This window comes from Eriocheir sinensis, chromosome 60 (genome assembly GCF_024679095.1).
Source record: "Eriocheir sinensis breed Jianghai 21 chromosome 60, ASM2467909v1, whole genome shotgun sequence".
NCBI lineage: Eukaryota > Metazoa > Arthropoda > Malacostraca > Decapoda > Varunidae > Eriocheir > Eriocheir sinensis.
In genome coordinates this window covers 3,857,718-3,872,717 of record NC_066568.1, presented here as the reverse complement: position 1 = coordinate 3,872,717, position 15,000 = coordinate 3,857,718, and the positions used below count along the sequence as shown (strand labels likewise).

General features: G+C 35.3%; 1 protein-coding gene across 2 annotated transcripts in view; it reads right to left on the bottom strand.

Moving 5' to 3' along the window:
• The window catches only part of LOC126985763 (uncharacterized), a 49,500-nt gene extending 40,477 nt beyond the window's left edge, over nt 1-9,023 (bottom strand). For both annotated transcript variants that reach the window (XM_050841095.1, XM_050841094.1), the window contains exons 1-2: nt 8,851-9,023; nt 1,433-3,056 (exon numbers count right to left, since the gene is read on the bottom strand). In XM_050841095.1, the coding sequence (XP_050697052.1) occupies nt 1,433-1,487 (55 nt within the window). In that variant the 5' untranslated portion in view covers nt 1,488-3,056; nt 8,851-9,023. The remainder of the gene's footprint in view (nt 1-1,432; nt 3,057-8,850) is intronic.
• Nucleotides 9,024-15,000: the final 5,977 nt, after the last annotated feature.

Below are 15,000 nucleotides of genomic sequence, written 5' to 3'. Positions count from 1 at the left end.
AAGAAAGGAAGGAGGGAAGGAGGGAAGAAAGGAAGGAAGGAAGAAAGGAAGGAAGGAAGGAAGGAAGGAATGAAGGAAGGAAGGAAGGAAGGAAAAAAGAAAGAAAGAAAGAAAGGGAGGGAGGAAGAAAGAAAGGGAGAAAGAAAGAAAGGAAGGAAGGAGGGAAGGAGGGAAGAAAGGAAGAAAGGAAGGAAGGAAGAAAGAAAGGAAGGAAGGAAAGAAGAAAGAAGGAAAGAAAAAAAGGAAGAAAGAAAAAAAGAAAGGAACAGAAAAAGAAAGAAAGAAAGAAAGGAAGGAAGGAAGGAAGAAAGAAGGAAAGAAAAAAGGTAGAAAGGAAGGAAGGGAGACAGAATGAAAAAAAGAAGGAAAGAAGGAAAAGAGAAAAAAGAAAGGAAGGAAGGAAAGAAAGAAAGAAAGAAAGAAAGGAAGAGAAAAAGGAAGAAAGAAAGGAAGGAAGGAAGGAAGGAAGGAAAACAAAAAATAACGAGAAAATTACTTAAAAGACAAAAAACGGAATTAAAAAAAAAACCAAATTTCAGGGAACGAAAGAAGGAAGGAAGGAAGAAAGGAAAGAAGGAAGGAAGGAAGGAAGGAAGATGAGGGAGAAACAGCTGGTTTGGTGATGATATGCAGACCGAAATAATTTTTACCTCCTCCTCCTCCTCCCCCTCCTCCTCCTCCTCCTCCTCCTCCTCCTCCTCCTCCTCTCTTTCTACTCTGTCCCCTCCTCTCTTTACCCTCTGTTCTTCCTCTCCTTACCACCCTCCTCCACCTCTCCCTCCTCCTCCTCCTCCTCCTCCTCCTCTCTCCTCTCTTTGCTCTCTGTACTTCTTCCCACCTTCATCTTCTTCCTTCCTTCCTTCCTTCTTTATCTCCCTCCTCCTCTATCCCTTATCTTCCCTTCTTTCCTCTTCCTCTTCCTCTTCCCTCCTCTTATGCCATTCTTTTCTTCCTCCTTTCCTTCCTTCCTCCTCTCTCTCTTCCTCCTCTTCTTCTTTTTTCCTCTTCGTCCTCCTTCTTCCCTCTTTTTTCTTCTCTCTCCTCCTCCTCCTCCTCCTCCTCCCTTTCTTCCTCTTCCTCCTCCTCCCTCCATTCTTTGCCTCATTTTCTCCTCCTCTTTCTCCCTAAACGCCTTACATATTATCATTATTGTTATTATTATTATTATTATTATTATTATTATTATTTTTATTATTATTATGATGTTGCTGTTGGTTTTATTTCTACTATTAATATTTCTCTCTCTCTCTCTCTCTCTCTCTCTCTCTCTCTCTCATGAAAGAGGAAAATGGAGATAACACACATGAGAAACAGGAGGCAAATATTAGCGCTCTCTCTCTCTCTCTCTCTCGACATATATGATGATCCCAGATAATTACCACATCATAGAGAGAGAGAGAGAGAGAGAAGGGGGGGGGTCACCATCACTTACCTGCAATCACCATCACCACCACACTCCACATCACGACACCACCTGCGGACACCATCTCTTCCTCTTCCTCTTCCTCTTCCTCTTCTTCCTCTTTATTCTTCCTCTTTACTGATTTTTTGTTTGTTTTTATTAGTGTTTATGTTGATTTTTCTTCTTTTTTTGTCTTTATTTTCCTCTTTATTCCTCTTCCTCTTCTTTTCTTCTTCTTCCTCTTTATTGGTTTTTCTTTCTGTTTTTTCTTCGTTTTCCTTGTCTTCTTTTTTCACCTTTTTTGCTTCTTCTTCTTCTTCTTCTTCTTCTTCAATTATCTCTCCCTTCTCTTCCTATTATCTTGTATTTCTTCATTTTCCTTCCTTCCTCCTTTCTTTTTCTTCTACATCAATTATTTCTCCTTCCTCTTGTTATCCTCCCCCTTCCTCTTCTTCTTCTTCTTCTTCTTCTTCTTCTTCTCCTATTTGTTCTTGTTCTTTTTCTTGCTCTTCTTCTACTTCTTCTTCTTCTTCTTCTTCTTCTTCTTCTTCTTCTTCTTCTTCTTCTTCTTCCTCTTCTCCTTCTTCTTCTTCTTCTTCTGAATCAATTATCTCTCCCCCTTCCTCTTATTTTGTATTTCTTTCTTTTTTTCCTTTTTCTTCTTCTCTTTTAATCATTTCTTCATCCTCTTCCTATTTCATTTCTTTCTTTCTTATCTCCTTTCTTCCTTTCGTGTCTTCTTCTGTGTTACATATTTCTCCTTCCTCCTGTTAGCTTGGTATTTTCTTTCTTCTTTCTTTCTTCTTCTTCTTCTTCTTCTTCTTCTTCTTTTTATCAGTTATTTCTTCTTCTTCTTTTTCTGTTTTTTGTTTATCTTTATCTTTTATCTTTTATCTTCTTTTTTATCAGCTACGGTATTTCTTCTACTTTTCTTTTCTTTTTTTTTTCTTTTTTTAATATTCCTGTTTTTTCCCTCTTTTCCTAGTTCTCTTTCCCTTTCCTTCCTTCTTTTCTAGTGTCTTTTCCCTTTTCTTCTATCCCTTCGTTTATCTTCTTCTTCTTCTTCTTCTTCTTCTTTTCACATTTTCTCACTTTTTCTTTTTTTTTCCTCTCAAAAGAAAATCACAAAAAAAATAATACCTTGACAAATTCTCGCAGGCACAAACTCTTTTACAGGAATTTTCGGAATTTTCTCATTAAAGGCGAAAGAAAAAGTATGTCTGGATTAAGTTTTATCAATACACTGTTTTCTTTTTTTTTCTTTTTTTGTTTTGTTTTGTTTTTCCTGTTTTCTTTTCTCTCTCTTTTTTTTTTTTAGTTTTTCATTTTTTTCCTTATTTTTATATTTCCTCTTTTTTAGTTTTCCTTCTTTCCTTCTTTTTTTAGTTTTCTTCTCCTTTTTCCTTTTCTGTTTCCTTTTTTCTTCTTTTCTGTTTTATTTTGTTTTCCTTTTTTTCCTTCTTTTTAGTTTTTTTCTTTCTTTCTAGTTTTCTTTGTCCTTTTTCTCTCCTTTTCTAGTTTTCCTTTTTTCCTTCTTTTTAATTTTCTTTCGTTATTTTCTTTCTTTTCAGTTTTATTTTCCTTTTTTCCTTATCTTTAGTTTTCTGTCAACTTTTTTCTTTCTTTTTTCCCCTTTTTTTCATTCGTTCCTTCACTGAAAAAAAAAAGAAATATATGACAATTATGATGATTAGATAATATTACCTGAGAGAAAAAAAAAAGTATGCCTCATTATTTTTACTTTTTTTTACTTGTTTTCTTCTTTCACTTAAAAAGATAATGATGAGCAGAAAATATTATGCGAGAAAAAAAAAGTTCCCTCCTTTGCATATATTTTTTTTCTGCTTGTTTTCTTTTTTCTATTTTTTTTCACACGGATGGAAGGAAATAAAAAAGAGTGAATGAAAATGAACTGTCTAATTCTTTCTTTTCCTTTCAATTCATCACATAAAAGTTAAAAAGCGAAAAAAAGTCTATCATGTTTTCCTTTTTCTTTTCCTGGTGTTTTCATTTGGATGGAAGCAAATAAAAAAAGAGTGAAAAAAATAGTAAAGTTACCCAAAAAGAAAAGTAACTGTCTCATACTTTCTTTTCCTTTCAATTCGTCACATAAAAGTTAAAAAGCAAAAGAAAAAAGCAGCAAATAAAAAAGTGAAAGAAGAGTAAAGTTACCCAGAAAGAATATAAATTAACTGTCTAATTCTTTCTTTTCCTTTCAATTCGTCACATAAAAGTTAAAAAGAAAGAAAAAGTCTGTCATGTTTTCCTTTTTCTTTTCCTAGTGTTTTCACATGGATGGAAGCAAATTAAAAAAGTGAAAAAATAGCAAAGTTACCCAGAAAGAATATAAATTGTCTAATTCTTTCTTTTATTTTCAATTCATCACATGGAAGTTAAAAAGCGAAAAAAAGTATCATGTTTTCCTTTTCCTTTTCCTGGTGTTTTCATTTGGATGGGAACAAATAAAAAAGAGTGAAAAAAATAGCAAAGTTACCCAGAAAGAAAATAAATTAACTGTCTTATTTCTTTTCCTTTCAATTCATCGCATAAAAGTAAAAAAGCAAATGAAAAAAGCAACTTTCATGTTTTCCTTATCCTTTTTCTTTCCCTGATGTTCTTTCTTTTTACTTCATCACATATTTTTACGTTCGGTCTAAAGCGCAGTTAGGTTTTCTTGATGGGGTCTAATGGTCCGCCCCAGCCCGTTAGTGACGCAGACAAGTGTTTACAGTGGCGCTATCTTGCTTGGCTCCTACTGCCCCCAGGAGCTCATATTTGATCCTCCTTAGAGAGATAATCTAGAGTCCCGGTTGATAGGTGCTCCTCAGGACAACATGTGGGTAGTCTTAGGGTAGGCGGTGGCTGAGTGGTAGCGTGCTGGGCCCACATTCACCGCGTGATGGACGACGCGAGTTCGAATCCCCACGCTACCACCTGGGATTTTTCAGTCACCGCCGAGTGGCTTAAAACTACCCACATGCTGTCCTGAAGACCACCCATCAACCCGGACTCTAGAGGAAACCGTCCAAGTGAATCAAGAAGGAGTTCCGGGGGGCAGCATGAGCCAGGAGAAGATGGCGCCACTATAAACACTTGCCTGCGCCATGACGGGTTGGGGCCGAATACCATCCAGGCCCCTCAAGCAAGCCTACCGGCGTTATAGGAGTAGACGTAAAAAAATACAAAAAATAAAAAAATACTAAAAATAAAAAAATACTAAAAATACAAAAAATACAAAAAATATAAAAAATAAAAAATAAAAAAATACAAAAAATAAAAAAATACAAAAAATAAAAAAATAAAAAAAATACAAAAAATCGGCGATGACTGAACATTGTTAGATTGTAGCGGCGGGCGGGACTCGAACCCGGATTCCAGAGTACGAACCAACCGCACGCCGACCACTTAGCCACCGCCTCCCCCAAGGATCCTCTCATGAATGTAAGATGACTTTTAATCCGTTTTTTTTTTTTAATGCATATTTTGACAGCGGACAGACAAGGGACAGACAGGAGAATGAGCACCAAGAGGAGGAGGAGGAGGAGGAGGAGGAGGAGGAGGAGGAGGAGGAGGAGGAGGAGGAGGAGGAAGAAGAAGAAGAAGAAGAAGAAGAAGAAGAAGAAGAAGAAGAAGAAGAAGAAGAAGAAGAAGAAGAAGAAGAAGAAGAAGAAGAAGAAGAAGAAGAAGAGGAGGAGGAGGAGGAGGAGGAGGAGACAGACAGACAGACAGACAGACAGAGACAGACAGAGACAGACAGACAGACAGACAGACAGACAGACAGAGACAGACAGACAGACAGACAGACAGACAGACAGAGACAGACAGACAGACAGACAGACAGACGGCCGGGCGATACAAATATAAAAATATATATATGCCAATGTGAGCAAAGTTATCCACGTAAAATATTAGTCAACGTTTTCCTTTTTTCTGAGACTTTTAATCCTTTTTCTCTATTTTCACTAAATTTTCACTACAATTTTATTAAGAAAAAAACAGTGGGAAAATATATACGAGAGCCAATATCTTTTCCTTTTCTTTCTTTTCCTTTTGTTTCTTGTTTTTTATTAGTTTTTTTATTAAGAAAGAAAACAGAGGGAAAATATGAGTGTTGATTTCTTTTCCTTTTCCTTCTTTTCCTTTTGTTTCTTGTTTTTTATTAGTTTTTTTTATTAAGAAAGAAAACAGGGGGAAAATATGAGTGTTGATTTCTTTTCCTTTTCCTTCTTTTCCTTTTTCTTTTGGTAAGTTTTATTATTAATGGAATGAAGAGAAAAGAAGGAAAATGGGAAATGAATGTACAAATGTTAGTTTCTTTATGTCCATTCGTTTATAACATTAACATAACAAAGATAAATAAAATAAGGCAAAGTTCTCCGTAGAAATTCTCATCCAAGTCACGTTTTCTGTTTATCTCCTTTTTTTGTGTGTTTTTACTTCCCATTTTCATTTCATTGCGTTTTCTTTTCAATTAAAAACACAAAAAACACAAATAATAGATCAAGGAATTATAAAGTGAAAAAAGAACAAATTACACGATATATATTCCCATTTTCTCTTTCTGCGTTCGTTAAAAAAATCTGTTTCGTTCATCACTGCGTTTTCTCTTCAATTAAAAACATAAAAAACACAAATAATAGATCAAGGAATTATAAAGTGAAAAAAGAATAAATTAACACGATATATATTCCCATTTTCTCTTTCTGCGCTCGTTAAAAAAATCAGTTTCGTTCATCACTGCGTTTTCTCTTCAATTAAAAACACAAAAAACACAAATAATAGATCAAGGAATTATAAAGTGAAAAAAGAAAACAAAACTAACACGATATATATATTCCCATTTTCATCTTCCTGCGTTCGTTAAAAAAATCAGTTTCGTTCATCACTGCGTTTTCTCTTCAATTAAAAACACAAAAAACACAAGTAATAGATCAAGGAATTATAAAGTGAAAAAATAAATAAATTACACGATATATATATTCCCATTTTCTCTTTCTGCGTTCGTTAAAAAAAATCTGTTTCGTTCATCACTGCGTTTTCTTTTCAGTTAAAAACACAAAAAACACAAATAATAGATCAAGGAATTATAGAGTGAAAAAAGACACAAATTACACGATATATATATTCCCATTTTCTCTTTCTGCGTTCGTTAAAAAATCAGTTTCGTTCATCACTGCGTTTTCTTTTCAATTAAAAACACGTAAAACACAAGTAAAAGATCAAGCAATTATCACGGGGTACTCATTTATGTTCTATTCTATGCTCAATTATAAAGTGGAAAAAGAAAACAAATCAACACGATATATATTCACATCTTCTCTTTCTGCGTTCGTTAAAAAAAATTCAGTAAACAAATTAACACATGAATAGTCTTTTCCAATTTGTATTTACTCTTCGTTTCAGCCAAAAAAAAAAATTAAAAGAGAAAAAACACATTATTATAGTTTTCCCATATTCTATTTCATTTCGTTCCAGACAATATAGGAAAAATAACTGAAAAATTGAGCTCATGTATTTTTTTCATATTTTCTTTTCTATCGTTCGTTAAGGCCAATATAAAAAAATATCTAATACTTCTAATTTTTTTCCATTTCCTTTTCCATCGTTCGTTTCAACCAATAAAAAAAATACTAACTGAAATTTTAACACCTATTTTTTTCCCATTTCTTTTTCCATCGTTCGTTTCAACCAATAAAAAAAATACTAACTGTAATTTTAACACCTATTTTTTTCCCATTTCCTTTTCCATCGTTCGTTTCAACCAATAAGAAAAACACTAACTGAAATTTTAACACCTATTTTTTTCCCCATTTCCTTTTCCATCGTTCGTTTCAACCAATAAGAAAAACACTAACTGAAATTTTAACACCTATTTTTTTTCCCATTTCCTTTTCCATCGTTCGTTTCAACCAATAAAAAAAATACTAACTGAAATTTTAACACCTAATTTTTTTCCCATTTCCTTTTCCATCGTTCGTTTCAACCAATAAGAAAAATACTAACTGAAATTTTAACACCTATTTTTTTCCCATTTCCTTTACCATCGTTCGTTTCAGCCAACATAGAAAAAATATACTTAAAAATCTAACATTCCTATTTTTTCCCATTTCCTTTTCCATCGTTCGTTCCAGCCAATATAGGAAAAATAACTGAAAATTGAACACATGTATTTTTTTCATATTTTCTTTTGGATTGTTCGTTCCAGCCAATATAAAAAAATATCTGAAAATTTTAACACATATTTTTTTCGTATTTTCTTTTCCATCGTTCATTTCAGCCAATAGAAAAATAACACTCATAATTTTTTTTCTATTTTCTCTCCGTCGTCCAAAAAAAGAGGGAAAATTCTAAAGCAAATCATAGAAAGAAAGTAACACTCGCATATATTTTCCACTTTCTTTTCTTTTTTTTCCCATGTCTTTTTTTTCCTTCATTTGTACCTCAGTAAAAAAAAAGAATGAACATAAAAAAACATTCGTACATTCATTTCCCATTTTCCTTATTTTCTCTTCATTCCATTAACAAAAAAATAACAAAAAAAGGAAAAGAAGGAAAAGGAAAAGAAATCAACACATATTTTCCCACTGTGTTCTATCTTAATAAAGAAAATAATAATAAAAGAAACAAAAGGAAAAGAAATTAACACTCGTATATTTTCCCACTGTTTTCTTTTTCCTACTGTTTTTCTTTCGCTCCAAGCAATAGAAAAATTAAACAACAAAACAAATGACAGTCGTACAACTATTTCCCATTTTCTTTTTCTTTTCCACAAATACAAAAAAACTCAACCTTCATGTTCTAGTCTTTTCCTTTCTTTCTTTCGCTCAAAAAAAAAAACACTTGTACAAATATTTCCTGTTTTCTTTTTATTTTCCACTAATACAAAAAAAAACTCCACCTTCATTTTCTAATCTTTTCTTTTTTTTCGCTCCAAAAAAAATAAAACTATAAAATAAATCTAACTCGTATAATTATTTCCCATTTTCCTTTCCTCACTCAAAAACAAAAACAACTCAACCTTCATTTTCTAATCTTTTCCTTTCTTTCTTTCGCTCCAAAAAAATAAAAATAAAAAATAAAACACTCGTACATTTATTTCCCATTTTCTCTCTTTTCCTCTAATACAAAAAAACTCCACCTTCATTTTCTAATCTTTTCTTTTCTTTCGCTCCAAAAAAATAAAACTACAAAATAAATCTAACTCGTACAATTATTTCCCATTTTCCTTTCCTTACTCAAATACAAAAAACTCCACTTTCATTTTCTATTCCTTTCCTTCCTCTTTTCTTTCGCTCCAAAAAAAATGAAGCTACAAAAAAATCTAACACGCGTACAATTGTTTCCCATTTTCTCTCTTTTCCACAAATATAAAAAAAACTCCACCCACATTTTCTATTCCTTTCCTTCCTCTTTTCATTCCACAAATACAAAAAAGACTCCACCATTACCACACTGTTAATAAAGTCCTTCTCTTAGCGCCCGACACGACACGAGACGCCAAAAACTGCGGGAACCCATTATCTCTTTTTTAAGGGAAGACTAAAAAAAATGCAGAGGGAGGGAGCGAGAGAGGGAGGGAGGGTTCGAGAGCAAGGCCGCGGCGCACCCTTCCCCTCTGCTAGTCTGCGGGACACTGACTGACCAGCGCCCTCGCCACCGCTACTGTAGGACTCGATCATATGTTTTTTGTTTACCTTTTTTATGATGATGATGATGATGACTTTTGTTTTCTCTTTCCTCCTCTCTCTCTCTCTCTCTCTCTCTCTCTCTCTCTCTCTCTCTCTCTCTCTCTCTCTCTCTCTCTGTCTTCCTCTTTCTCCTCCTCTCTCTCATTCTTCTTCCCTTCTATTTCCTCTCCCTCTCTCCTCCTCCGCCTCCTCCTCCTCCTCTTCCTCTTCTCATACTTCTTCTCGATATTCATAGCAAGGAAACTGAAATTATATAGGAGGAGGAGGAGGAGGAGGTGGAAATGAGGAAGAGAAGGAGGAGGAGGAGGAGGAGGAGGAGGAAGAATGGAGGTAAAGGAAAGAATAGGTGAAGGCAAAGAAATGATAAGGAAAATGAGCACCAGGAGGAGGAGGAGGAGGAGGAGGAGGAGGAGGAGGAGGAGGAGGAGAAAGAGGAGGAGGTTGTAAATAATGTTTATGTCTGAGGCTCATGTGGTTTGTTCCAAAAAGAGGATGTCAGGTGTCTATCTTCTTCCTCTTCCTCCTCTTTCTCCTCCTCCTCTTCCTCCTCCTCCTCTTCTTCTTGGTAATGGCTGCAGTGGTGGTGACTGTTGTTGTTGTTGTTGTTGTTGTTATGTTTCTTTCCTTTTCTTGTTTTCTTTTCCATATTTTCCTTCGTTTTTTCTTTTTCTTCTTTTTCTTCTTCTTTCCTCTTATTTTCTTCCTTCATATTAGTCTTTCCTCTTCTTTCTTTCCTTCTTCCATTTCTAATTTCTTTTTCCTCATTATCTTTTCTTTTTCTCATTTTCTTTTTTATTTTCTTCTTGTTGCTCTTTAATTATCTTCTTCGTTTTCTTCTTCTTCTTCTTCTTCTTCGTTTTCTTTTTATACTTTCTTTGTCATAATCACGTTTTCTTTCTCTTCCTCTTCCTTCTCCTCCTCCTCCCCCTCCTCCTCCTCCGCCTCCTCCTCCTCCTCCTCCTCCTCCTCTTCCTCCTCCTCGTTCGGGTCTGGAGGCGTGAAAATTTTCCTTATTCTTTTCGAGTCTTTGAAGCAATTAATCAAAATTTGGCCTAATAAGAATCTTCTCATTATCATATTCCTCCTCCTCCTCCTCCTCCTCCTCCTCCTCTTCCTCCTCCCCTTCCTCCTCCTCCTCCTCCTTCTAATCTTTCTTGCTATTCTCCCTCATTCGTCTTGTATTTGTTTCTTCTTCCTTATTTATTTATTTATTTATTTATTATTATTATTATTATTATTATTATTATTATTATTATTATTATTATTATTCCTTATGTTTCCTTTCCTCATTCTTGTTTTCTCTTTTTCTTCTTCTTCTTCTTCTTCTTCTTCTTCTATTTGCTCCTCATTATCTTTTATCATTATTATTATTATTATTATTATTATTATTATTATTATTATTATTATTATTATTATTATGACAATTATTTTTTTTCCGTTCCATAATAAAAGAAAAATCCAACTCTCTCTCTCTCTCTCTCTCTCTCTCTCTCTCTCTCTCTCTCTCTCTCTCTCTCTCTCTCTCTCTCTAATTAGTGGTCAGGTATTTCAGTCTCATCGAAGGAGCGAAGAAAATTCCTCTCTCGGAAGAAATTAAAGAGAGAGAGAAGAAGAAGAGAAAGAAAGAAAGAAAGAAAGAAAGAAGGAGAGAAGGAAAGAAAGAAGAAGGAAGAAGAAGGAAAGAAGAAGAGAAAAAGAAAAGTAAGAGAGAGAAGAAGAAGAAAGAAGAAAGAAGGAAAGAAGGAAGGAAGAGAGAGAAATCCTTTTTACTCCTCTTTATTTCTCTCTTTTTGTATTTCTTTTTTTTCTATTTTCTTTCACTGTTTATATCTTTCTTTTTTTTACTTTTTTTCTTTAACTTTTTTAATATATTTTCAACTTTTCTTTCTTCCTTTCTTTCTTCTTTCTCATTCCTCATTTCCTTCCTTCATTTTATTTTTTATTTTCTTTCTTGTTTTTCTTCCCATCTCTACTTCCTTCTTTCCTTCTTTCCTTCTCTTTCTACTTTGTATCTTTCAACCTCCTCATATCTGCTCTCTTTCCTTCCTTCCTTCCATCTTTTCTTCCTTCACCTTTCCTGCCTTCCTTCCCTCCTTCCTTCTTTCCTTCCCTTCTTCCTTCCTTCTTTCCTTCCTTCTTTACTTCCCTTCCTCCTTCCTTCTTTCCTTCCCTCCTTCCTTCCTTCCTTCCTTCCTTCCTTCCTCCCCTCCTTTCCTTAACCTCCCTCTTGCATTCTTCCTTGTCCTTCTCCACTGCCTTCCTTCCTTCCTTCCTTCCTTCTTTCCCTCCCTTCTTCCTCCCTTCCTTTACCTCCTTCTTGCATTCTTCCCTGTCCCTCCTCCCCTTCCTTCCTTCCTTCTCTCCTTCTTTCCTTCTTTTCTTCCTTCCTCCCTTCCTTCCTTCCTTCCTTCCTCCCTTCCTTTCCTTAACTTTTGCATTCTTCCCTGTCCCTTCTCCACTGCCTTCCTTTTTTCCTTCCCCTCCTTCCTTCCTTCCTTCCTTCCTTCCTTCCTTCCTTCCCTCCTTTCTTCCTTCGTGTCCTGCATAGGAATCGGCCATTTCTTTGAACCTGGCTATCTCTTCCTAAGTGACCCCCTCCTCCTCCTCCTCCTCCTCCTCCTCCTCCTCTCGTCCACTTCCTCTTTCTTCCGTTCACTTTTTCTTTCTTAAACTTTTTTTAACCATTTTTCTTTCCTTATCCTCTCCTCCTCTGCCTCTTTTCTTCTTCTTTTTCTTCTTCTTTTCCTTGATCTTTTTCTTGTTCTTAATCGAGTTATTCTTCTTTTTTTCCTATTCTGCTTTATTTTTTTTCTTGTTCTTCTTTTATTTTTGTTTCTCTTTTTTTCTATCTTCTTTATTTTCTTCCTCCTCCTCCTCCTCCTCTGCCTCTTCTTCCTCTTTTCTTCTTTTCTTCTTCTTCTTTTCCTTATTCTTGTTCTTACTCTATTTTTCTTCTTCTTCCTCTGCTTCATTTTCTTTTCTTCTTGTTCTTCTTCATCTCGTTTCTCTTTTTTTTCCATTTTCTTTTTTTCTTCTTCCTCCTCCTCTTCCTCCTCCTCCTCTTACTTCTTGCAATATTTTTTTCTTTTACGAGTTTCTTCCATCTATTTTCTCTCTCTCTCTCTCTCTCTCTCTCTCTCTCTCTCTCTCTCTCTCTCTCTCTCTCTCTCTCTCTCTCTCTCTCTCTCGTAATTGCCTCCCAACAGATGGAATGTCCAGCTCCTCTCCCGTTCCTCTTGATAAAATGACCGAGAGGAAAAAAAAAAAGAGGTTAAGGAAGAAAAAAGGAAGAAGAGGAAAAAAATAGGAAATTAGTTAAGAGGAAAATGAGGAAAAAGAGGAAAAGAGGAAGGAAAATGGGGAGAGGGGAAATGCGAACTGGGAAATGGGGAAAAATGACAGGAAGGAAAAAAGATGAAATAGACAAGGAAGAAAAGGAAAAAAGTAGGAAATTAGTCAAGAGGAAAATGAGGAAAAAGGAGGAAAAGAAGGAAGGAAAATGGGGAGAGGGAAATGCGAACTGGGAAATAAGGAAAAATGACAGGGAAGGAAAAAAGGTGAAACAGAAAAGGAAGAAAGGGAAAAAAGTTGGAAATTAGTTAAGAGGAAAATGAGGAAAGAGGAGGAAAAGAAGAAGGAAAATGGGGAGAGGGGAAATGCGAACTGGGAAATGGGGAAAAATGACAGGGAAGGAAAAAAAGGTGAAATAGAAAAGGAAGAAAGGAAAAAAGTAGAAAATTAGTTAAGAGGAAAATGAGGAAAAAGGAGGAAAAGGAATGAAAAGGAGGAAGGAAAATGGGGAAGAGGAGAAATGCGAACTGGGAAATGGTGAAAATATGTTAAAATGGTTAAACGGAAAAGGAAGAAAGGGAAAAAAGGGGAAAATTAGTTGAGAGAGAGAGAGAGAGAGAGAGAGAACGGAAAATGATTGAAAATAGGAAAGTAAATTAAGAAAAAAAGAAAAAGAAAAAGAAGAGAAAAAAAAAGTTAAAATGAGAAAACAATAAATTAGGTTAAAGAAAAAAAGGAAATAAGCAACAATGAAAAAAGGAAAAAAAAGAAAAACGGGAAAGTAAAAAGAAGAAAAAAAAGATAAAAAAGTTAAAATAAGAAAACAATAAATTAGGTTAAAGAAAAAAAAGGGGAAATAAAAAACAATAAAAAAAAAAAAGAGGGGAAGGTAAAAAAAAAAAGAGGAGAAAGAAAAGAAAAAAACGTAAAAAAAATAGTTTCTGTGTGTGATCCCTGTGGCCGAGGGGTTAGTGTCGTTAACAAGAACAACAACAAAAACAACAACAACAACAACAACAACAACAACAACAACAACAACAACAACAACAACAACAACAACAACAACAACAACAACAACATCTAGAAAAAAGAATCTCCAAATCTTTTTCTTCTAATATTCTTTTTCTAATGTGGTTTTTTTTCAATCTCTCTCTCTCTCTCTCTCTCTCTCTCTCTCTCTCTCTCTCTCTCTCTCTCTCTCTCTCTCTCTCATTTTTTTATGTTTCTTCCTTTGCTGTTTTCTTTCTTTTCTTCTTTCTTTTTCTTTTTTCTTTCTTTTTCTTTCTTTCATTACTTATTTGCTTCCCCTTCTTTCTCTTTTCTTTCTTTCTTTCTTTCTTTCTTTATCTCACTTTCTCATTTTTCCTCGTCTCATATTCCTTATCTTATTCTTTTCTTTTCTGCTGTCTTTCATTCTTCCCTCTCTCTCTCTCTCTCTCTCTCTCTCTCTCTCTCTCTCTCTGTTATCTCCCTGTCTCTCATATTCCCTCTTTCCTTATCTCTTCCTAACCTCTTTTTTATCTCTTCGTCCCTTCATCCGATGTTCAGCGCGTTTCTTTCTCTCTCTCTCTTTCTTTCTTTCTTTTATGCTCCTCTCTCTAATCCTCTCTTTCATGCCTTGTAAGCTCTTAATACTGATCAAACTCTCTCTCTCTCTCTCTCTCTCTCTCTCTCTCTCTCTCTCTCTCTCTCTCTCTCTCTCTCTCTCTCTCTCTATCTCTTCCTTTCCTTCCTTTTCTCTCTCTTTTCTTTTCTTTTTTCTTTCTTTCTTTCTTTTCTCTCTCTCTCTCTCTCTCTCTCTCTCTCTCTCTCTCTCTCTCTCTCTCTCTCTCTCTCTCTCTCTCTCTCTCTCTCTCTCTCTCTCTCTCTCTCTCTCTCTCTCTCTCTCTCTCTCTCTCTCTCTCTCTCTCCTCTATCCTCTCTCTCTCTCTCTCTCTCTCTCTCTCTCTCTCTCTCTCTCTCTCTCTCTCTCTCTTCTCTCTCTCTCTCTCTCTCTCTCTCTCTCTCTCTCTCTCTCTCTCTCTCTCTTCCCCCTTCTACCTGTCTACTAATTCTCCGTCTCCTTCCTTCTCTCCCTCTTTATTCACCCGACTCCTCTTCCTCCCTTCTTCCTCCTCCTCCTCCTCCTCCTCCTCTTCCCCTTTCCTCTTCTCCATTTTTCTTAACATAAATGAACACAAAGATGATTTAGTGTTATTCCCTAATCTTTCTTGCTTATTTAATTCCTTGTATCTCTCTCTCTCTCTCTCTCTCTCTCTCTCTCTCTCTCTCTCTCTCTCTCTCTCTCTCTCTCTCTCTCCCATCAGATTGTAAAAAGGCTAGAGAGACACCGATTTTCAAGAAAGTAGACAAAAAAGTACCAGGTAATTACAGGCCCATTAGTCTAACTTCGGTTGTAGGTAAGCTACTTGAGGGCATAATTAGAGACAAAATTGTGAATTACCTTGAAAGCCACTCATTGATTGGGGACTCACAACATGGCTTCCGAAACAAAAGATCCTGCCTATCAAACCTATTAACCTTTTATAACGACCTCTTCACTGTTTATGACGTAACCAAATCACTGGACGTAGTCTATCTTGATTTCCAGAAAGCGTTTGATAAAGTCCCGCATCATAA